The 24298-nt window shown below is 31.6% G+C and overlaps 1 protein-coding gene and 1 non-coding gene across 3 annotated transcripts; one reads left to right on the plus strand and one right to left on the minus strand.

Annotated features, from left to right (window-relative positions):
- The first annotated feature begins 2682 nt into the window (after positions 1–2682).
- Positions 2683–2783, plus strand: LOC148209509 (small nucleolar RNA snoR1). The gene has a single exon (XR_015793343.1). It is a non-coding gene; the product is annotated as a small nucleolar RNA snoR1 (small nucleolar RNA).
- A 1241-nt stretch (positions 2784–4024) lies between these two features.
- Positions 4025–12081, minus strand: LOC111019944 (cinnamoyl-CoA reductase-like SNL6). Of its 2 annotated transcripts, none has more exons than XM_088127600.1 (5): positions 11718–12081; positions 8047–8225; positions 5834–6028; positions 5023–5176; positions 4025–4523 (listed from the first exon to the last, which is right to left on the minus strand). In XM_088127600.1, exons 1-5 carry the CDS (start codon positions 11986–11988, stop codon positions 4192–4194), a joined length of 1131 nt encoding a protein of 376 aa, XP_087983726.1. In that variant the 5' UTR covers positions 11989–12081; the 3' UTR covers positions 4025–4191. The 2 variants fall into 2 exon arrangements, with proteins under 2 accessions (XP_087983726.1, XP_022152155.2); XM_022296463.2 differs by having other exon boundaries at positions 8047–8228; positions 11718–12078.
- Between the last annotated feature and the right edge of the window lie 12217 nt (positions 12082–24298).

Below are 24298 nucleotides of genomic sequence, written 5' to 3' on the forward strand. Positions count from 1 at the left end.
ATCTAGCTTTTATTTATTTTTTATCCTAAAATGTATGTCTAATCCAAAAGGCTTGTATTTTCATAACCTATATTTGTTTTATTAGTTCACAATTGGTAAAAGTTAGTCTATATTCTAAGAGGGGGACTCATTAGAAATCGGTATAATTATTTTTAGGAAAATTATAAAAAATATGTATTTTTAAAAAATATCATCACTTATTATTATTATTTCTTAAAAAAGAGTCACAAAAGTAGTTTTTGGTTGGTCTTATGTAAATTGTATAAGTTTGTCATTTAGGACATTTTTGTAAAATTTTTTTAAAAATACATATTTATTTTGTGCGATTTTTAAACTCCCTCTAATTTTTTTTTTTTTTTAACTTGTTGGATTATTAACTAACCCTTTTTTTTCGCTGAGTATAAAGGAAGATTTGAGAGTTGGAAGAAGTTTATTGTAGAGGAAATTTTGGAGTTGTTTGGAAAATTGTGTTGTTTTTCGTAACAATTTTAAAATAATGCTATTAAGAAAAATAACTGAAAAAACAAAGTTACTTTCAAACAACTCCTTTATTTATTAGTAACATTGCTAGAGTAAGAAAGATAATTTCTGAAACTATTTATGCAATATTGTTTTTAGGAATTATTATCGTAAAAGTAGAACATGATTATATAGTCGAATGGAAAATGTTTGTGCCTAAGATCATCTTCAAGTATAGTTAATGTGACTACTAAGCTATTTTTTGGAAAGCTAAAAAAAATTCTCCGATAAAACCAATGAGATGCAAAAAACAAAAGATGTTTTGTAGATAGAGTTTAGGTTTAGGTTTGATTTAAGTTCGAATTTCATGGATAAAGTTTCTAAACATAACCTGTCCACTTATATTTTGAATTCACCATCACGCATAACTCAATCAGATAAAATATTGATAACCTTCTTAATCAAGAAAATTAGAATCTCGAACTTCACATTTATATTATGTTGGAAAATTAATGCGCTACAAATAATTTCTCCTCGCACAAAAATATTCAAATACACACTACAATATGCAAAAAAGGAAGAAACTGTAAAACACAAGAATGCGACATAGAAAAATTATACTGGTTCACCAATAAGGGTTACGTTCTATCTTCACTCAGATGTGGTAATTTAAAAGACTCACAAGGATCAAGATACAATACCCTGAACAATGATGATCTTGATCTCCCCAATTTGTGAAGCCAACACTTGAGCCGCTAGAAACCCTAAAGCCTGAAACTCTGGATTTATAGACATTGTTATAGTGCCACGTGCCACGGATGGAACGAAAAACTGCCTACGCCCATCTTGACAGTGCCACGGCGCTACAGCTTCGACCCTCCTGGCTTGCAAGGCCTCGTTTCACCTGTTTTCATTTATACTTCGTCTCGAAGCGTCCCGACTTGATCCCGACTCATTCCTAGCTCTTTTCGACGTCGATTTGACTCCACCAGTCCCAACATATTATAATAGTTGAAAAAAATATCACTTAAGTATTAATTTTTACCCTAAAAAAACATATTGTTTTGTTCTTCTTTCATTGCTTCATCATTTCTATATCCCTCCCCCTTGATTGAGGGGATGGAGAAAGTGGACAGTTTTGTCCCTTAGTATATGAATACCACCCATCTTTTCTCCTCCCAGAATGTAATGGGTTACTCCTACCGCGTCATTAAACAATGCTCAAGGCTCCAGGTTGAGTAGCAGGATCAACTTTTAATTTATTATGAGCCCAAATGATGGATTTAATAGGTTCTTGCCAATAATCACATTCGCTGAATAGAAACATTAAACTAAAAGTCCATACACACTCGTTGTTAACTTCCTATCAAAAGTACTCAAAATTGGTTTCGTGAGTTCAAAAAGAAAGAATTTTGCGGGCCAAATATCTCCAATCTGTACCGTATGTGCCAAAGAAGAATGACTAATTAAAAGGATTGATTAAATTACAAATTTTGTCCTCATTGTTCGAACTTAGTTGCAATTTGATTTGGACCCACTACGATTTATATGTTTCAATTTGATCCATATGATTTGAGTCTTAGACTTAGTTTTAATTTAATTTCTATACCTTTAGAAGTTTCAATTCAGTTCTTGAGATTTGGGCATACCTCAAAAAGATATTTTTATTATTACCGTATTGAATTTATGACATAATATATTTTCATGTAACAATGAGCTGATGTTTTTATTTGGTTGATTGTGTCAATTAGTCGTATTAGGTTTTGAAGTTGAGTAAAGAATAAAAAACATTATGTGGGTTTTTAGGTGGTTAAAAAAATGATTTATGAATAATTTGTGAAGTTTAATCAAATTATAAATATCAAATTAAAAATTTTAAAATATAGATATGAAATTAAAATAAAAATCAATTTGAAACTTATGACCAAAGTGAGTAAATTTCTAATTAATTTTTCAAAAGTGTATAATTTAAAAGAAGAGAGTTAGAAAAAGAAAAAAGAAAAAATTATATGTTATGTATACTGATTATTTGGGCCCTGAGCAGCCCAATAATGATGAGAGGCCCAAACATGAAGCTATAAAAACCCTAGAGAAGTCTCTCCTTCCACATCGTAATCGATGGCACTGAAAGGAAATTCCGAAACCCTAATTGGCCGCTCTACGGCGAAATTGTTTTCTTCCGCCGTCTTCTTTCTTTCTGTTTTCTTTATTTATTTTGATTTCAGCGAGGATGATGATTGCTTTATATTCTGACACCTCTTGTATGAGAAGTGCTTTCTGAAAAGATCGCTCTTCTTTGAGCAGATTCAGCAACTCTCTGAGCTTTTTACATTATGTTTTTTCTCTTTGATTATTGTCCGATCTGAATTTTTGAAATAGCTTCTCGTTTCATTCGTCGCCGTCCGGCCAAAAGTATGGCGGAGCCGCCATTCCCACGCAGGAGAGGTCCAAAGTGGTGGCGGACGGCGGCGATTGCCATCGGAAGTCGGTGTTTTTGGTAAAAAAATTGTGAGTTTTAGGCATTTTCCTTTTTTTTTTTGGTTTATAAATGGCGTTGAAAATTATTTGATTAGAGAGTAACGAAATGTTGATTATGGATTTTTTTGATGGACCTAAAATTCTGAGCTCAAATGATCTGGTTTTTCAAATCTTTTACTTTTCCTTTGTTAAGATTTTTGCCATTTGACAATACAAAATTAATCAGTAAATATATATCAAAATTCTTTAGTTTTTTTTTTTCTATTTAATAGTTTAATATTTATGGTACATGATTGGACTTTGTAGCCATGAAATTAAATCTTTGGTATCTGTTGAGAAGTGCATTAACAAAAAATGTTGTTCAAAATTATAATCACAAAGATTAGAGACCAGGTAATGGACATCAAACCATTGAATTTGACCTCCATTATGGGCATTGCACGAAATCAACAAAATATTTAAAATTAATTTGAACATTATATTAATAATACCAAAACTTTAATTTTTAAAAAAATAATAAAATGATTATTTGTTAATTTAAATATTTTTATAAATTTGTATTTTTATAATCTTTCCAAAATTATATCTACATTACTCTCTCACACCTTGAGATTTCCATCCATGCTTGGTCAAATTTAGATCCTGTTTAGGAATAAGGTATATAACAATTACTGGTATATCAATTTTTTCTTTTTAATTAATTATAAATATATTATTGTACTAATTTTTTTTACTTACCATAATTGATATGAATAGTTTTTATTTAATATTAATAAATAATGAATAAATAAAATAAAATTACATCAAATAAATAATGAATAATTAAAATAAAATTATATCAAATAAAGTATTTTTTATTTGAACCATAATTTAATATAACCATATTATTAAATTTTATTATTCTAATATTTAAAAATAAAAATTTCTATTTGAAAAAATCTATTCATATTAATTAATATAAATTTATAATATTGTAAAATAAAATGGTATGATTACAAAATTTGACCGTGGGTCCCACTATTTGATTTTACATTAATTTATATTCTTTATTTTTTTTCTTTAAAGAAGTATGATTTTTTTATTAGGATTACGGGTAAACAGGACTTTATATTGAAACATAATTCTTTTGTAGTCCTAAATAGACAGAATTCAATACTCAGCAATTATTACAGCCCGAAAGCTTAAAACTACAAGTTTGTGTCTACTTCCAACACAAAATTTGTCTTAATTACCATCCATTTTATTAGTTTTGTTTTAATCTGAAAAGTGTGTTTGAAAACAGCAGCGAGAAGGAGGAGCTGTGGCAGAAGTGAGATTAAAAAGCCTTTTATTGGACAATTGAAACTTACCAGAAGCACTTCCACTTGTTGATGCTTCCTGGGATTGGTAAATTTTGGTCACATCCACTCCTATTTCTGTGGCCAAATCCTCAGCCTCAGCCTGTGTTGTGATTATTTGATCGAAGCAAATGTATCTTCCATGTGCCCTGTTTTCTCCCATGGCCTCGTACACATTCACATGTGCCTCTGCCAATCTCTGCACGCTCACTGTCGCTAGTATCCCGAGATCGAACATTTCGGGGGCTCCTGTTTTTGGTTAGAAGTGAGAAAGATCCAAAACTTGAATTAGATTTTAAGGTCAGGGGATGCAAAAGTTGCCTACTTTTATCATGTTTATTTATGATTTTAAGTAATTGTATTGTTCATCAAAGCTAGATCTAAATTAGATTGTTCGTTGGGTTAAAATACAAGAATTGGTGTCTATTTTGTTTCTATATTCTAAAAAGTTTCGAAGCTCTCACCATTTCATAGTGTATTAGCTATATATTTTTAAAAAATTTAATTGGTCCAAAATGAGTGTATGGTGCCAAACTAAGTTAATGATGCTACCGTGCTTTGTTTAATGTTTGAATTTAGGTTCGGTAAAATTGTTTTAAATGATCTTTGAACTTAGTTTACAAAAAAATTAACATTGCAATTGTTATGTGATTCATCTTACTGACCTACTTTTCTAGATTTGACTAAAAATATTTTTATTGAAACATGAAGAACCAAATAGATACCCGAGATCAAAATTGTATTTTACCTTTGAGATAAGCAATGGTTGGTGTTGAGTTTCTGATAGAAAGGTTAGGAGAAGTAACGAAGCCAGGACAGATGGTGACCAGCTTTAAATCTCTTTCTTTTGCAATTCTCCATGCTGCCTTCTCTGCCCTCAGCTTCCCCAGAGCATACCATAACTTCAAATCCACACAATTACCAACATAAATTTTTTACCAAAAAAAGAAAAAGAACACATAATATTCCACACCAAGTACAAAGATAAAAATTTCCTCATTTTTCTCTTGTATGCATATTGTTTTGATGTGTTTTCATATTCACTTTCTATATGTTTATGAAATAGATCAAGTTATTCAAAATAGAAAGAAAAGAGAGATAGCAAAGAGAAAAAACTTGATAGAGAGAAAAAATAATTTTTAGAGGGTGTTTGGAGTGCAGATTCGACATCTTAGACATGAGGATGTTTAACCATTTGACCAAAAAGACAAGAAAGAAGAGAGGGACGACAAAGAGAAAAAAAACTTAGAGAGAAGAAAATGATCTTTAGAGTGTGGTTTAGAGTGCAAGTTCGATATCTTAAACTTGGGATTTACATAGAGAATTTCGAAAACTTAAATTTAAAGAAATCTGTGTGGAATAATTGAATAGTGTGCTACTTACCCTTCACGACTATGAGTTTCTCCGATTAAACTTAGGTTTGACCCTTCATCCCTTGTGCCAAAACCATCCTAAGCCCCATCCACACCCGACTTTGTAGTATTTAGAACAACATCAAAGTAACTATAATAACTACGTTCACAAATCATTTGATCATAGTTCTTTAGTAAACGACTTACTTTTTTGTCAACACATAACGATTGATCGCTCCAACAGTCGTGATCGACAACCGGTGGGAGCTCGGGTCGGGTACCGCTGCGCCATATGCAGGCTAAAAGTGAAGAGGTAAACACACAGTATCTTACTGAGGATGTTCTTGCACAGGCCTCCACAACATTCTCACTCACCTTCTCTTCTACCTCCACCATGGCTTTCTTTTAGCATTAGGAGAGGACAAGGTTAGATCAGATTAAAACGGAAACTAATTAAAATGTGTTTAGAACAAACTAAAATTCATTAATTTATTCCATTTCATATCATTACCAAATGTTTCACTTTATTCTTTTGCTTTCAAATTACTATTTCATCTCGACATCTTTTAACTTTTGTTTTAATTTCATCTTATGTATTTAAAAATCTTTCCGTTTTTTATTTCTCGACACAGGAAGGTTCGAACCTAGATCTTGGATGTCAACACCTAGACCTCTTGCCACTATGCCAACGCCTTGGGGTACATATGTCCATCTATTGAACTACGTTTATGTTGGCATCTATATATTAATGTCATTAGTGAAGAATATTATTGTAAGTTAATTATAGAAGTTAAGAATAAGTTCTATGATATGATATTTTATATCAATAATGTTGGAGAGTCACATTGGTTAAAAAATATTCGGTTGAGTTTTAAGAGTTACCTTTTTATTAAAAAGAAAAAGAATGATTAGAGTTAATGTTTTAAAGTGAAATGAATAACAGCTCTCTGATATTAAAATTAAAATGTGGGACTGACGAATCTTAGGCTGATTACCATTCTATTTTGAGTTAAAGTAAGGATTCAAATCTCAAATCTTTTTGAGTATGTATTAACTAGACGACCTGATTATTTTACAATTATTGACAAATGGAAGAAGAAAAAAGGGGAGAGAGTATAGTTTTTTTTTTTTTTTTTCACTTTTCCACAGGAAAAAAGAAACAAATAAATAATTTTCAGAATTTTAATAGGAGTCCCTACTGACACGTCAAGGAGTAAATATAATTTATTTGGTTAAATATATGTTTTGTTCCTTAACGTTTGAGAAACTTTTTTTCCGGTTTCAAATATTCCAATTAAGTCCAAATTTTCTAATTTAGACTCTCACCATGGCTGAAAAATTGGTTGATGATGCAATACTGTGTGTATTGTGGAAATTTATATGAGAATAAAATTTGTCAAGAGGAAAAACTTCCAAAATTTCTACTCATTCCTTAATTTAGAGGATGAATTAGATGACTTTTTTTCTTCCTCTAAATTTCACAAATTCGTAGCAAATCCCAAATTTTCTAATTTATTGAAATTGCATTAGAATACTTTTTGAAATAATTACTTCAAACAAAATTCTAGTATAAAGTAAAAAAAATTGTTAAAAAACACTCTTGATCCTCGTACTTTCACCAAAATAACAAATTAAGACCTTGGACTTTAGTTTAATGATTTAATCACTATACTTTGGTAGCATAGTCCCTATAATTAAAAATTTGTAACATAGTTCCTACCTTGAAAAACATCATCAAATTTAAGTATCGATTTATGTTATACGCCGATTTATTCTTTGAAATTTACAAATATATTTAGTTTTTCATTAGTTTATTATTCTACATATATAAAATACCTTATTAAATCTTAAAATCTTAACAATGATAGAGAAAAAATCATTGTAGATTTTAACTAAATTGTTAGTTATCAATAAAAGTACACTGAACAAAGTGTTTCCTAAACCTAAAATAATGGGATGAAACTGAAAGTTTTTTTTCACTGCTAGATTCTGGATAAAAATGGAACGTTTTCTCAATCAATTTTCATCGTAATTCTCTTTGATCTCATTACTTTTGGTCCGAAACTTTCAATTTATATTAAGTTTGAGTGATGTATTTTCAAAATATTTATTATTTTAGTCTTGTACTTTTAACTACATTTTATTTTAGTCTTTCTATTTTCTCTCCCTATTTTTTAAAATAGATTATTTTGATTTCTTAATTTTATTTTCAATTTTATTTTTTCTTTCACAATTTCAACATGACATTATGCTCAATATATTTATTGAAATGTAACAATGATTCTAACTAATATGTAGAACTAGACAATTAAATATCAAAATGACCACTTATCAATTACAGAGACCAAAACGAACATTTCAAAAATACGAAAATTAAAATAAACTAAGATTAAAAGTAGGGGAAGAAAGAGATGGCATACCGAGTAGCCAGTAAGGCCAGCAGGGTCGATGAAAGAAGAGGTGTGGAAGACGCCGCGACAGCCTTCGAAAGCAATGGCTAAGGCCAACCCATCGCCCTCCCTCAACTTAGCCGCCACTGTCGACACTTTAACGCCAACTCCTCCTGCTTCGGATTCCATCTCCCTCACTTTTTCAATGTCTTCTGCATCATTTTCACGTGCAAATCATGATATAAGATATTAAATTTTCATCTACTTTCATATATTCATTAAAATGTGCGGGGAAGTATATTTTACATCTAACTTGCTTAACCATAAAATTGTCAATATAAGTATAGTTATATAGTAAAGACATTTACTCTATAAAATTGGAGGTTTAAATCTCCACCATAATATTTATTATATTAAAAATAATAATAATCATGGAGGAAAGTAATACAATTACGAACATAAATTAAAAAAAAAAAGAAAAAAGAAAAAAGAAAACACATAACATCCCACACCAAGGAGAAAGATAAAAATTTCCTTCTTTCTTCTTCTTTTTTTTTTTAGGTATGAGTTTAATATTTTTGGTGGTGTGGTTTTCCTTTTTAAAATATTTGGGAGTCTGGTACTTAGGTTTGGGCTATTATTATTATTATTAATTTTTAATTTAATTACTGCTGTGGGACAAGTAACTGCGACGCCTAAATAATTGCTAGTGATGTTCCCTTCTTCTATAATTATGTCAGTAGTTATTGCTCATTCACCTCGTAAATGGTAGCCCAGGCCTATCAACATGGCAGAAAAGCCTCCAAAGAATGGCCATCATTCTATTAGTTCAGTTAGGATGTTTTCTTTTTTTTTTTTTGACAAAAAATAATAATAACAATAATAAAATCATGCTTTGCGGTTGAATTTTAGACTTATGTCTCAAGTTTGAGTAATTTGTTGGTTCAATTTTGTGTAATTATTGGTTAAACTTCTTTTATAATTTTTATAATTTGGTATTTTAGAGGTATTGAATTAACTTCTTTTTTATTTTTTTTATTTAAGGTTCAATATGATAAATTAAGTTGATTCATCCACTAAAAATAAGAGTTAAAAAGAGTATATATGAGCTTACTTAAAGTTAAAAGAATATAATTTTACTCTGTTGTAATAGCTTTTACATATTTTTCTCAAAAAAAAAAAAAAAACTTTTACATAAAGTTTGATAGTTGAATTAATAAACCTTAATTCACTAATTAAGTGTGGGGTGGTTGTCATTGAAGTATAACTACTACTAATTATTAGTTTCTAGTCTAGAAAGCTTTTTTTTTTCTAATTTTAAAAATAAAAATATTTATATATTGACCATTATTAAAAATTTAACAGTATTCTTTTTTTCTTTTGAAAAACATAAAAAAATATTTCTTTCTTTATTTTTCTCTCATACCTCATTAAAATTTCAATGGTGATCAACAAAATATGGATTAAATAATCATCCAATATTATTTAAGTATTTTCCTAATTTATTAGCTAATTTTTTTATAAAATTGTCTTCCTATTTCTCAAAATAGATAATTTAAGTTGTGGTATGAATAGAAATTTTTACGAGACAAAGACGGAAGTCTTTTCTATCCTCATCCACCCATTTAATTCTTCATGTCTATGAAATTTTCCATAAAATTTTATTGGGTTGGTAGGTGATTGCAAACATACTTATCAAGGTGATTGCAAACATACTTATCTACATTGGTATGAGGTCTTTTGGGTGAAATCAAAGACATGGCCGACGGCTATGTCCAAAACGGACAATATCATACAATTGTAGAGATACTCAAGATATTTGGAATACCGTTGTCATTAACAAGGTGGAATTGAGGTATGAAAACAAACAACCCTAAGAAATAATACTCTTCAATAATGTTAGTTTTTGGAAACTTATTTTTTCAAAATAATACCATCCAAAACCTATTAAAAAAACAATACTCCAAAAAACTTCTCTACCGCGAGGAGACAGTCAAAGAACAGTCACTCAAAGAGACTGACCTCTGTGGCACTTCTTTTATATATATATATATATATATTATAAAATCAGCAGCATGTCACCTCTCCACCAATCAGATCATAAATTTGAGAGACGACGTATCTTTTTTTTTTTTTTTTTATTTTAACAAATATAGCTGGGTGGGTGGTAGGTAGTTGTCTTTTATTCTAGAGTGCAAGGGTACTTTTAAGTCGCCATAATTTCATATATTTTTTTTATTTTTCTTTTCCTTTTTAAGAAGTAGAATGCTATATTATTTTCTTTTTATTTTAAACAAATTTAGTAAATGTTACTCATTAAAATTTTATTTTATTTCCTGATATAAAATAATTTTTATAAAAAATATATAATGTAATTTATATTCTCTCCTAAAATATATCTTTTCTTTTAAACAAATTTGAATAAATGTTGATTATTAAAATTTATCTTATATTATTAAAACAAAACAATTATTAATTTTAAAAAATAAAATAAAATAATAATTATTAAATAGAATTTTTGAATTATTAATACAATAACTACTAATGTATAGTAATTACTGTATTTTATTTTTTAGAATTAGTAATTCTTTTATATTTTAGCATAGAAGATTAATTTTATATTTTTTAAAAATAAGTTTGCGGGCTATTTTGAAAATGAGTTTCAAACTTGAGCCTATTAAAAAAAAAAGAATCCCAGTTAATTCCTGCGCCACATCAAATAAATCTTTGATCGTACTTGTAAATCAATTACTATAATGTTCGATTAAAAAAAAAGTCACATGTGAACATGTTGATCAAAAGAAGTAAGAGTAGTGTCCTATCTTTCTTCTCTATCTCACTTGGAAACGGCTTCTATTTCCGGAAATTAAATTAAAGGTATGAATTCAAAATCGTTGTTTTGATGTTTTGAAAAAACACAACAGATGTGTGAAATAGGAAGAAGATTCCAGACATTCAATGTGCTTTTCTTGTTTGTTAATGAGAAGGAAAACGGAGACTAATCTGGAAAAATTGAAGTAAATGGGAGAAAATCAAGAGTTAGGCATTCAAAAATCGAACGATTCTCAGTATCATCAATGTCACTGAAACAGATGCGTGAAATACGAAGAAGATTCCCGGAAATGCAACGTGCTTTTTCTTGATTTGTTAGCGACAAAAAATGAGAAGGAAAACAGAGACTAATCTGGAAAAATCAAAGTAAAATAGGAGAAAATCAAGAGTTAGGCATTAAAAAATCGAACGATTCTCAGTATCATCAATGTCACTAAAACAGATGAGCGAAATACGAAGAAGATTCCCCAAAATGCAACGTGCTTTTTCTTGATTTGTTAGCGACAAAAAATGAGAAGGAAAACAGAGACTAATCTGGAAAAATCAAAGTAAAATAAGAGAAAATCAAGAGTTAGGTATTCAAAAAATCGAACGATTCTGATTATCGTCAATGTCACTGAAACAGATGCGTGAATAGCAAAAAGATTCCCGAAAATGCAACGCGCTCTTTCTCGATTTGATAGCGACAAAAAATGAGAAGGAAAACAGAGACTAATCTGGAAAGATCCAAGTAAATAGGAGAAAATCAAGAGATAAGCACTAAAAATTCGGACGATTCTCAGTAAAAAAATATATAAATATATATATATCACCAACTATATATATATATATCACCAAACCTGAAAAAAGAACTTCCGATGAAAGCTAACCTGGATTATCGAGGACGATCCGAACGGAATATCCACGCTGCAGGAGCTGATTCACCACCGCAAGGCCTAAGACAGAGACGCCGCTGGTGACGGCAACAAGCTCGTCGCCGGCATCCTCGTCGGAGTCCGTGGAGGCGTTGGAAGAAAATCGCCTTCCGTCGAAGTCGTCGGGATCCTTCCGGCGGCTGGTAAGGTTACAGGCGCGCTCGGAGAGGCGGCGGAGCTCCTCCAATTCCACTCTCCGGCACTCTTCCGCGCCTGCAATTCCCATTAATCTCGTCGGTAAAAGCGCGGTAACTGATCAACAGAGCTCCGGAGGAAGGGGATGTGAATATGACGATGAAGGAGGAGTGGTAACTGGTAGTTATTTATATTTCACATTCACTATAATAATAATAATAAATAAATAAATAAAATAATAATAATTATTATATTTCAGATTCGTGATCGAATTGATATCCACTCACGAAAAGAACGCTCCCTTGGAAATCTCCGCTTCTCCGCTTGCGTAACAAGCAACTGCCTTGCTCCACTGCAATAAATTAATGTCTTAATTTGAGGTAATTTTCAAATTTGCTTCTTAATCTTTTTAAAGTTTTTATTTTCAGGTTAACATATACTAATACTTATTTCTTATAATGTTCATTTTAGTTTTGCCTCTACTTTCAATTTTGCTCATTTTAATATTATATTTTTAAATTTTCGTTCCAATCTAATTTTTTCTATTACAGTTCCAACCCGAGGATAGAAATATAACCATGACTAGATATTTACGGATTTCCACTCCGAGTAGAATCTATCTTGAAATTTTATAAATAGAGATCAAAATAATCCATTTTAAAATATAGAGATGAAAATGAATTGATATTTTGATATAGTACAGAAACTAAATGGAAAGTTCGGGACCAAAACAATAAAATTTGATGGTTATAAATGTAATAAACTTTCATTGTTATATTATCTTTATAATTCTCTCTTTGATCAACTTGCATTTTTTTTTTTTTTGGGTTTGAAAAATATAAAAGATCAATTAAATTAAATTGAAATATAATCTTCCAATTTATAAAACGACACTCATAGGATGATCATGGTTTATTTATTTATTTTTTAATCACCTTTTCAATATTGACGGCCCATTTTATTAGTTAACTGTGAACACACACACACATTTGTTTGTTTCTTTTTATATTTATATTGGTCAACTTCTAACTTTGTACCTTTTTTTTCTTGTACATTAAAGATAAAATTGAGGCTAAAATTGAAATTTTTAGTACATTATGATAAAATTGAAATCACTTTCTAGTTTTAACTTTGAAAGTTAAATTCAAACATTAATATTTTACATAAAGTACTTTAAAGAAAATTATCAATATATATATATATATACTCCCTATGAAAATAATATACAATATTAGAAATAGAAAGTGGAGGGTGGGGATACGCGACTTTTGTCATTTTCATATATATTTTAAATATTTTCACTTTAAATCATGAATATGCATTCTATATATTTTCCCCCTTTATTACCAATCAATAGAGTGAAGACAAAATAGGTACATGGGGCATCACATACCTAATTTATTAATTTTCCCCCCTTCATTAAAACCATATCATAAAAGATATACTATGTGCATAATTGTAACCTAACTCCCTCAATTGCTTCAAAAAAAAAAAAAGTTGGGGGTTAACAATGCATGGCCGACCTGATTTAGGAAAGGCCAGAAGAGCCGACCTATTCGATAACTTAAGCAAGCAGGTAAACCGCCAAGCCTCACCTCGAGAGATCCCTACACGAGCAATAAAATACATCGATGGGACGCGTATCTACCCTATCTATCGCTATAAATACACCACTCACCCATGGACCCAGGTATGAAAAATCTGTCAGAGTTCGGATTATACACTAACTTGGACGTCAGGATGGTTTGTAGGTACCTCGAAAGCTAAGTGTTGCTAGTCGGAGCTCATCCTCCATACCTCAAAATGAAATCTAACTCCTACAATTCACGTTTTTAATTTTGTTTTTATTTCTAAAAATGAACGGTATGACCCAACATAGATAAATTTAAGTATGATATAACAATGGTTACAACAAATTCAAAATGAGAAGAAGGAAGAAGAAGTTTTATTTGTGAGTCCTCGAGCGGGTCCCACGAGAAAAAGTAATATCCGTGAAAGAAAAGAGAGAATGTCTTTTTCTCCCATCTCCAATCCCCGATTTTATTTTGAACATGGATCCCCCTCTCATTTGAAACGTCACATCACGCAGGCCGATCACGTGAAAGTTTTTTCCATTTTTGACCTTTCAGTGTGGGTCGCATTTTCTAATGGTACCTTATATAGGAAAAATGGAAAAGAAGAAAAAAACAGTTTTTTTCTTCAATCCCCAATTCTGACATGAATCCATAGAAATCCATAAATTTTTCCTTTTTCTATTCTTAAGGGTTAGTATTGCATGGTGTCTTTGTGCCAGCTTTTAAATGTCGATGTTGATGGAAATGTCGGGATCTTAATCTCATAAAACTATCTATAGAAATATGGATGTTATTAGATATTTCTAAAAAGGTTATTAAAATAAAAAAATACATAAAATAATATAAATTAACAGATAGCCATTTCACCATTTATAGATAAATTTATAATGATTAATATTAATATTATGTCTATATTAGTGATATTTTGTTGATATTTTTCATATATATATTTTTATTTTTTGTAATATTATGGAAATGTCGATTACCCCTGATGTTGAACCCATGAATAAACAAAAATGTTAATGGAAATGCCGACAGATATTTAATACTATGGTTTGGTGTATCTTTTAATAAATCGAGATATTTAAAAGTGATTCTATAAATGTTAAAGTACCAAAAAAATTATTCTATTTCTCCAAAAATAAAATAAAATAAAATAAAATTATTCTAAAGTGATTTCAATCAATCATGTTGGAGGCAAATTTTTGATCTCTACGTGTCAGTAGATCGTAATTTGAAAAGTACATAGTCATCATAATCATGAAAACTCAATTATAAGACAAAAATAACAGCTCGATACTTCATAAAAGTCGAGCCCACATAACAATATATGGTCATCACGATCTTTGTCATTAAACTAACACTTTCATCTTTATCATATGAATTTAGTTTCAACTTAATTTATATAATTTTAGTTTAATTTTCATAATATCAATGGCATCATATTGGGTGACTCCGGCTCTTACTCATATAATATATATATATATATATATATATATTTTATTTTACAGTTCCTTTTATTCATATTTTTTAAAAGATAGGTACATTTTTTTTATTCAAAGTAATTAATCTAGGCTCTTAATATCTTATAAATGTAAATTATGAACCGTATTTTTTTTTACATATTTATAGTTATCAAAATAATAACGAATAAAGTATTTAAGTATTTAATTTATAGATGTTATTTGTTCGTTTTATAATTTTATTTCGATTCTTACAAATTTTAAATGTATTTTTTATATCTAATAAAGAAAAACAAAACATTTTTATTTTGTACTATTTATTTACATGCCTAAAGAAAAGTACAAAGTGGCTTTCTGTCCAATCTGTAGACGGAATAAATAAAATATACTTTTGTCTTGCCTCTTGGCGGAAAAAAAATAAATAAAAAGAAGGAAAGAGTAACTAGAATTGCTCGCCTCGACTCTGAAAATAAGAGTCAAGCCGAAGCGGAAGACGAATCGACAACGGTTAGACTAAAGGGTGGTAGATTCGAATCATCATCTTTATATGTTGTATTAAAAAAATTATATATTGATTTATGAGAGAGAAATCACGAAAGTATCTGAAATCTATATCTAATAGTTATTAGAGGCATGAAAATTTTCGAACCATATCTAACCGTCATTAGTGTTGGGATTAGTGGAGCCAAAACGACGTTGGAATGAGCTAGGGATGAGTCGAGATCGAGTCGGAATGTGTCGGGATCGAAGTGGGAATGAAAATAGGGGAAAACAGGCGCTACAAGCCAGAATGGCTGGAAGTGCAATGCCACAACGCTGTCATATTGAGGTGGACGCGGACTTTTGTCTGTCCGTAGCGTCGTGGCGTTGTTTTGAGTCTATAAATACTACCGTTTATGTTTAGGGTTTTTCAGTCAAAAAAGGGTTATTTTGCAGCCAATTTTGAATGGGTTTTGGCAGCAAATCAGTGGCAGCAGCTCAGGTATTAACAGAGGCATTGGGGCTAATCAAGATCAATATATTCGAGATAATTAGATTATGGTGAGTTTTTCATTCCTGTATCTAAGTATTAATTGTGTTAAATACTTAGAAGTTAGAGAACTTTTGCTGGGACCTCTAGGGGATAGTTTTGGGGAGAGCTTTGTATTATAATCCTAACATTATTAGTGAACTACCCACAACTGAGTGGAAGACTGGACGGAACCTTTAGTGGTGAACCACTATAATCTGCTGTGTTATTTATCTCGTGTTTAATTTCCCAATAATTAGAAGGTAGCCTTATTTAATAATTGTCTACTAGAAGAGTAAAAATTATTAGATATGATTGTCACAATGTGAGTATTCATAATAATTATTTGATGCAAGTTTATAACCTATCTGTTTCCTAATAATTTTTTGATATAGATTCAAAATATAATTTTTAAATTCTCTCATACATCTAAGGGTAAGGGATTTGCAGTGATACAATAATGTGGATATTAATTCCATTTATTATTATCAACATTATAAAATGATATGATGTTTAGCAACATTAAAAAATTAAAATTAATAATATGAATTGAATAGGTAAAATCTTATTAACTCTATTGTTCCAACTCAAACCAATTGATAATGAGAGGAGTAACTCATCCATATTATAACTTTTTGTTACAACTTTGTTTTGAAAAGGAGAAAACGAACAAGGAAAATGATGTAAAATCTTTGGTCATGTTGTAGCCCCTGAAATAAAATTTGTCCTGGAGTGCTGATATTTAATTAAGAAAAATGAAAAATGATAAAAATACTATATGATGGACGAAGTGTCTTTTTTATTCTTAATATTTTTAATATTTCAATTATAGTTTTAAAATAATTAAAAAAGATTAATAAGGTCAATGCTAGTTGTGGTTGAAATAGAATAACAGAATATAAATATTACTTTTATATGAGTCGGGTGGAGTCTTTTCAATAATAAAAAATATGATTATTCTGTTAGGAAAATTGATTGGCCTGAATAATTTTCCCTTTTACAGAAATATCCAAACACAACAAAAAAATATGCAAATATGAAGAAAACTGTAAGAGCACAAGAATAACGACAAAACAATTTATACTGGTTCACCACTAAGAGCTATATACAGTCTTCCACTCAGATGTGGGTAATTAACTAATAACTGTTTAAGGATTGGAATACAAAACTCTCACCAAAAATATCCCTAGAGGTCTAAACAAAAGCTCCCTAGTTTCTAAGTATTATAACACACTATACTTAGGTACAAGAATAAAAAACACTCACTAAACCCACGGGATACACAATTTTTTTCAACACTGCCCACAACCACTCAAGTCCCTTTTATTTGGATTATATACAAATGAAATCTTAACATAAGAGTTCTATTTATAAGAGGCCAAATATCCTAATTCTTATAGGAAAACAATATTATAATTCTTATAAAAGACAACAATATCCTACCCCCGATAGGAATTGGTAATAGTGTTGAAAAATCATTTTCTTCATAAGATATGGTTTCTTGTTTTGGCTCCATAATCCCAACAATCTCCCACTTGGGGACAAAGCGGCAATTCTCTACCTCCCACTACATCAACAGTGTCCCATCAACTTCTTGACACCCTCTGTCAAGGCACAGTTTTGACTTCTCTGTCAACGAACTGATCAACACTGCTTGGCCCTACCCAAGCATCATCTGACTCTGCCCCAAGACTGGGCAGCTCTACATGGTCTTGTCCCCCAGACTTAGAAACATAGTCACGTACTCCCACTTAATCTAAGTGGTCCCCGTCGCTTACTTTCTCGATCGAATCCAATGACTTCTGAAAGAAGATTCCCCTGATGATTTGGCACTCCCACTCAAGTATGTCGCCACACTAGAAATAGAACCTGTACCCTTCAATGCACTAATTCGCCTATGCGACTTCACCAGCTCGCCTAAACATCTGACAGCTGAGGTATGAACTCGATGGCCTATCAAATTCTCGTTTCCCTTTTTTGTACTTCTCAACTGTTTAACTTGAGGTGATGGGAGATTCTTCTGATCTGTTTTGGCCATTAATGCTGCTGGTCGTCTAAGGTATCGCCTTGAACCATATGCAACTACTTTGTGCATAGTCTGTCTCAGTGAACCCTTGGCAACCTCAAATTCTGACACATAAACATAAGATCTCTTGTGGCCTGTTGCCACCACCATGGATTACTTCTTGAGCTTCCAGCAACCCCCACTAAACTCACTGCTGTAGCCATCGTCATCAAGCCTCCCTACGGATAACAAATTAAATCTGAAGCTAGGAATATACTTGACACCTCGTAGCACCAACTCGGCCCCTTCGCCTGTCTTCAAACAAACATCTCCAATTCCTCTCACCTTGGAGATACTCCTGTTCCCCATTCTCTCTGAGCCATAATCACATGCAGTAAAAGATGAGAACCAACGTCTGTTTGAAGCAACGTGCACTGATGCTGCAGTGTCCACAACCCTTTAGTCTACAGATATGTTCCTCTGAGCACAAGCTAGAAACTCGTCAATCCGTTCTTCTTCTGTTACAACATTTGTAGAATTGTTCCTCTTCTCACAATCTTCTTTGAACTTTCTATAGAAACGTTTCACGTGTCCCTTCTTGTGGCAGTAATAACATTCTACTTCTCCACTGGAACACCCACTACCCCTATATCTCCGCTGCTGCTTCCCATTGTAACTCATCTTTGCCTTCCCTTTGTTCTCAGCTACCAAAGCTGATTCAACCTCATTTTCTGCCCCTGAAGTAGATGCAAACATTTTCCCTAATTTTCTTTGGGCTTCCTCAGATATGGCAGCATCACAAGTAGCTGTAAATTTCAAGCTATTTTCCCCTAGCGAATTCGACACTACGGTCTTCATCGTCTCCCAACTGTCAGGCAAAGACGTCAAAAACCTCATAGCTTTCACGTCCTCGTCAATCTTGACACCCATCCCTTCTAACTTGTTCAAGATATCAGTGAGTTCATTAATGTGGGAATTCACTGAGGTTTCCTCCATGTGGATATTAAAATACCTCGTCCATGGAAGTGTCTTTGTATTGGCAGAAGGTTTTTCATACCTGTCTTGCAAGACCTTCAACAAATCTTTCGCTGTAGTCTCTTTCGTCACCAGACTACAAACATTCATTGACAACGACATTCTGATGTTCGCAACGGCCTGCTCATCCATCTCATTCCAATCCTTGTCTGCCATCCCTGCTGATCTCTCCCCTCAAGTCTTGTGTATCTTCTTGCACGTAAGAAGATCATTTACCTGCATCTTCCAAAAATTGAAATTCTCCCCAGTGAACTTCAGAACCCTTCATAGTAATGGTGTGCGTGATATTTGTCTCCCATGAAGCTGCAACCTTACAGTCTGATACCACTTGTTGGGAAATTGATTGATTTGAATCATTTCTCCTTCAACAGAAATATCCAAACACAACAAAAATATGTAAATAGGAAGAAAACTGTAAAAACACAAGAATAACGCCACAACAAACTATACTAGTTCACCACTAAGGGCTACATCCAGTCTTCCACTCAAATGTGAGTAATTCACTAATAACTGTTTAATGATTGGAATACAAAACTCTCTCCACAGATATCCCCTAGAGGTCTAAACAAAAGCCCTAGCTTCTAAGTAATATAACACACTATACTTAGGTACAGGAATAAAAAAACACTCACTAAACCCACGGGATACAGAATCATTTTCAACACTGCCCACAACCACTCAAGTCTCTTTTATTTGGATTATATACAAATGAAACCTTGGGTTCTATTTATAAGAGGCCAAATATCCTAATTCTTATAGGAAAACAATATTATAATCCTTATAAAACAAGAATACCCTACTCCCAGTCAGAATTGGTAATAGTGTTGAAAAATCTTTTTCTTCATAGATATGAGTTTCCTGTTTTGGCTCCATAATCCCAACATATTCTTATTACAATCAAGTGGATTTTTCATTTGGTGGGGAAATTTTTAGTGCTACTATAGAATGGAAAATTTTCCATTTATTTATTTTCAATCGACTTATGAAACAAAATAATATATCAATGGATTATAATATATGTAATGGACATATCAAATATTTCTATTTGTATTAAAAAAATGAATGATATGTCAAATGAATGGAAAGACTAAGTGTTAATGTAGTACCATAAATCTTCCCGATAGAGTCTGTCAAATATTTAACTTGAAAAACAACATCCTCTCCTAGAAAATAGAGAGAATTTCAAAATTGGTTAAATAAAAATATAGTAAAATACACTTTTGGTCTGTAGAATAAGTTTTTATTTGGTTTCAAGTTTGAAAAATTGACAGTTTGGACCTTTAAAAAATAATTCTAAAAGCTAAAAATTAAAGCAAATTATGACAAACTTTTATTTAAGAGTTTCATTATGTAGTTTTATTTCTTTTCAATTTTACCATTTCTTGAACATATTAAGTAGGGGGTGTTTTTGTCTGCTTTTAGTTGAAAGTCTAAAGCCTTGCCATGATGTTGTTTGGAGATAAAGATTAGTTTTAATGGAATTTTTTGCCATCAAGTTTGCCTTTCAAGTTGAGTCACGAACCTTTCTTTAACCTTTGCAATTTTATATTTGTTTGAGTTGCATCCAAAGAACATTCAAGTGGGTTTGATCACCCTATCTTGTGAAGTGTTCGACTCCTGAATTGAAAACTTATTCTTTGTCTCGAGAGCTTTGATCTTAAGGCAACCTATGTTGTTGTCTAATTTAAACAACAGGGGTTTTAGTGTTTGTGAATGAGGGGTTCATGTACCGAAAATGTTAACTCGCATGGGTTTTCACATTAGACGTATACTTAACCGCGGTAATAAGTTGTTCTTCAATTTCACTGATTTTTGTTTTGATGAAAGCTTCTTTTTGTTTGGTGGGTTGACAGTAGAGCGAGGAGGGGCCATGGAACTGAGTTTGTTGTTTGGCTGCTCTCTGGTTTTGGCAAAAACGGGAAGGAGTAAAAGATGAAGGAAAGGGGAAAAATGGAGTACCAGAGAAGGAGGATGGAAGAGAAAGAAAGCGAAGAGAGAGGAAAAAAAGTGTCACGTAAGCTAAAAATATTATAAAATTGATAAATATTGTCATATCATCTAAAAATTGACAACTCTCTGGTGCTGCATTGTCACAAATGGAAGTTTGAATCCAAAGAGCTTTTAGAATACTTTCTAAAATATGGAATCAAACCGTAGTTTTTTAAACTTAAAAGTATCGAATAGAAACATATTCTCCTCAAATTCAGTGATCAAAAGAGTATTTTATCGATGAAAATATAATACTACATTTATATTAACCTATTTTCAAATTCACAAAAATTACAAAATTTTAAAGTATGAACCAATTTTAACATCTTAATCTCATATTTTATTTATCAAAAAACAAAAAAAAAAAAAAAAGGTCTCATATTTGAAAACTCACTTTATAGGTTATTTTATAAAAAATATAAAAAATGACATATATAAAAATACATATATCAAAATCATGGAAAGTAATATTTATTAAATATCAAGTCAAAGTTTGATTATTTTTTTTTTCTAATTTCAACAGCGAAGATATCTGATTGAAAAATCCCTACTTTTGAGAATAAAATTGTATACTTTAAGAAATAATACTATATTTGGTCAAAATATATATATATATATATATATAAAAGTTCAAAGTTGACCTACAAAAGAGGCCGTCATGTTTGAAAAAATTATCATCTGTCCTAAAAATGTAAAAAGATTGTCCTTTAGAACTTCGAGATTATATTTCAATTTAATTTAATTGACTTTTTACATTTTTCAAACAAAAAAAAAAAGAGAGACTGCAAGTTGATCAAATAGATAATGACAAAGATAATATAATAATGAAAATTTGTTACATTCATAACTACCAAATTTTTTATTTATTAAATAATGAAATGCAAAATTAAAAACAAACAACCATAACTCATATATTAGATTTGAAAAAATGACAGAAGGTGTGCATTTTTTAATATTACACTAATTTAAGTATAAAAATGTTAATATATATTTTAATTATATTCTGATAAAAAAGTAAATTATAAATTTGTAATATACTTTCAAAATTGTATCAATTTTCTATTTTTTTAGTTCAAAAATTTCTGGGGATGCCCACCTACATGTAAGGAAAGTCTACACAAATAGACAAATAGAGTAGACACTTCATCGATTTTTGAGTCGACCGTCCCGATATTATTTGAAGCCCCAAGCTACCCAAGTTATCCTTGGGAACATTCATACCTCTATTTAGCTATTCTGATTAGAGTTTATTTCTCCTATTGGTTTTAGCTATTCTTATTAGAGTATATTTCTAGTATTGGTTTTTTGTGCACTCCATGAAATGAGAAAGTAGTCAGTATTTTTCTCCCTATTTCATATCTAAAATGGTATCTGATGTACCTGTGGCCTATAATTTATTCACCTCTCACCAACTGTCCTTCATTTGTGCGCATCTCTCTTTCTTATTTTCCATGGCAACTTTATATCTACCACTGGAACGGTACTGCTATGGTGGAATTGATTCTACTAGCCCGTATTATCTTCATCACATTGATAATATATGTCTGGTTCTTGTTACTCAAGTACGAAAGATCCTCTTCGAGTCGATCTATGCTAATTCTGTTGTCCGTTAAGAACAAATTAGGGTTCATCGATGGATCGATCGAACAACCTTCTGGCGATTTACTGCTGCATGGATATGCAATAGTCATGTGATTATTGCTTGGATTTTTAGTTCGGTATCAATGGAAATCTCTGCCAGCTGTAATTATCTCATATTACTCAAGAAATAATGCTTCTCGTATTTCAATGTCAACAGTACAAGTCTATTTAAAGACTGAAATATAACAATATTAACAAAATTATAACAGAAAATAAAGGTTACAACCACATAACAATATGACTGTTATTATCCCCCCTCAAACGATGCTCAACGAGACAGAAGTTTGGAACGAAGAAATTGTAACCGAAGAGTAGTAATAACCTTGATGAATAAATCAGCCAGTTGCTGATCAGTGGAAATGTACGAAGTTGAATATCCTTTCGTATAACTCGTTCTCGGACAAAATGGAAGTCAATTTCCACGTGTTTAGTTTGACCATGAAACACCGGATTGTGGGCAAGCTGTATGGTTGATATGTTGTCACACCATAATATAGGCTGCTGAGAGCTAAAAACACCAAGTTCTTTAAGAATCTGACGCAGCCACGATAACTCAGCAGTTGTGGATGCCAGTGCCCGATATTCAGCTTCAGTAGAGCTTCGGGAAACCGTTGTTTGTTTCTTTGCTCCCCAAGAAATGAGATTAGAACCTAAGAAGATAACAAAACCAGTGGTAGACCTCCTATCTATAGTATCGCCAGCCCAGTCGGAGTCAGAAAAGGCATGGAGTTGTAAAGAAGCTGTAGGATGCCTTCGAAAAACTAAGCCAAGATCAACAGTACCATTTAAGTATCTTAAGATACGTTTAGCAGTAGTGAGATGATAAACAAAAGGCTTGTGCATATGTTGAGACAACTTACTGACCGAAAGGCAATGTCAGGTCTACTAAATGTCAAGTAATTGGGGGCACCAATTAAAGAACGATAATTTCTAGCATCTTCCGTAGAGCATGGTTCCCCTAAATCAGAAGAGTTCACCAAGGCAAGTGGGGTAGAACATGGTTTGGCAGAGAGCATTCCAAACCTTTTAAGAATATCACGAGTATATTTAGCTTGATTAACCAATATATAGGTAATTTCCAGCCCAAGAAAATAATGAAGATTGCCCAGATCCGTCATATCAAACCGGTCTTTTAATAAGGAGATCAATGTGCTTATGTAGGAGGAACTATTTCCTGTTACAATTATGTCATCTACATAAAGCAGAAGGTAAGTAACTGAACCTCCAGTGTTGCGAACAAACAGTGATGAATCTGCTAAGGAAGCAGAAAAGCCAAGTGTGAGAAGATGCGATGTGAAACACTCAAACCAAGCCCTAGGTTCTTGTTTGAGACCATATAGACATTTTAGTAATTTACACACAGCTTGAGGTTGACAATGATCAACAAAGCCTTGTGGCTGTTGCATATAAACTTCTTCTTGAAGTTCCCCATGAAGAAAGGCATTTTTAACGTCAAGTTGACGAAGTTGCCATCAAAATTGAGCTGCTAGGGAAAGAATGATACGGACTGTGGGTTTCTTGACTACCGGACTGAATGTCTCATCATAGTCAATGCCCTCCTCTTGGTGATAACCTTTGGCAACAAGTCTTGCCTTGTAATAAGCAACACTCCCATCAGAATGTCTTTTGATTCGGTATACCCATTTACATCCAATGGCATTCTTTCCCAGAGGTAAAGAAGTTAA

Source organism: Momordica charantia, assembly GCF_013281855.1.
Source record: "Momordica charantia cultivar OHB3-1 chromosome 8 unlocalized genomic scaffold, Mcharantia_2.0 BLBB01000008.1, whole genome shotgun sequence".
Taxonomy (NCBI): Eukaryota; Viridiplantae; Streptophyta; class Magnoliopsida; order Cucurbitales; family Cucurbitaceae; genus Momordica; species Momordica charantia.

Bases quoted from the DNA above. Each gene is read 5' to 3' on its own strand.
- LOC111019944 (XM_022296463.2), bottom strand. From the start codon at position 11,988: ATGGGAATTGCAGGCGCGGAAGAGTGCCGGAGAGTGGAATTGGAGGAG. The intron at 8,229-11,717 runs GTTAGCTTTCAT...AAAATGATGCAG, and splicing joins GATCGTCCTCGATAATCCAG to AAGACATTGAAAAAGTGAGG. The intron at 4,524-5,022 runs GTAAAATACAAT...AACCAAAAACAG, and splicing joins AACCATTGCTTATCTCAAAG to GAGCCCCCGAAATGTTCGAT.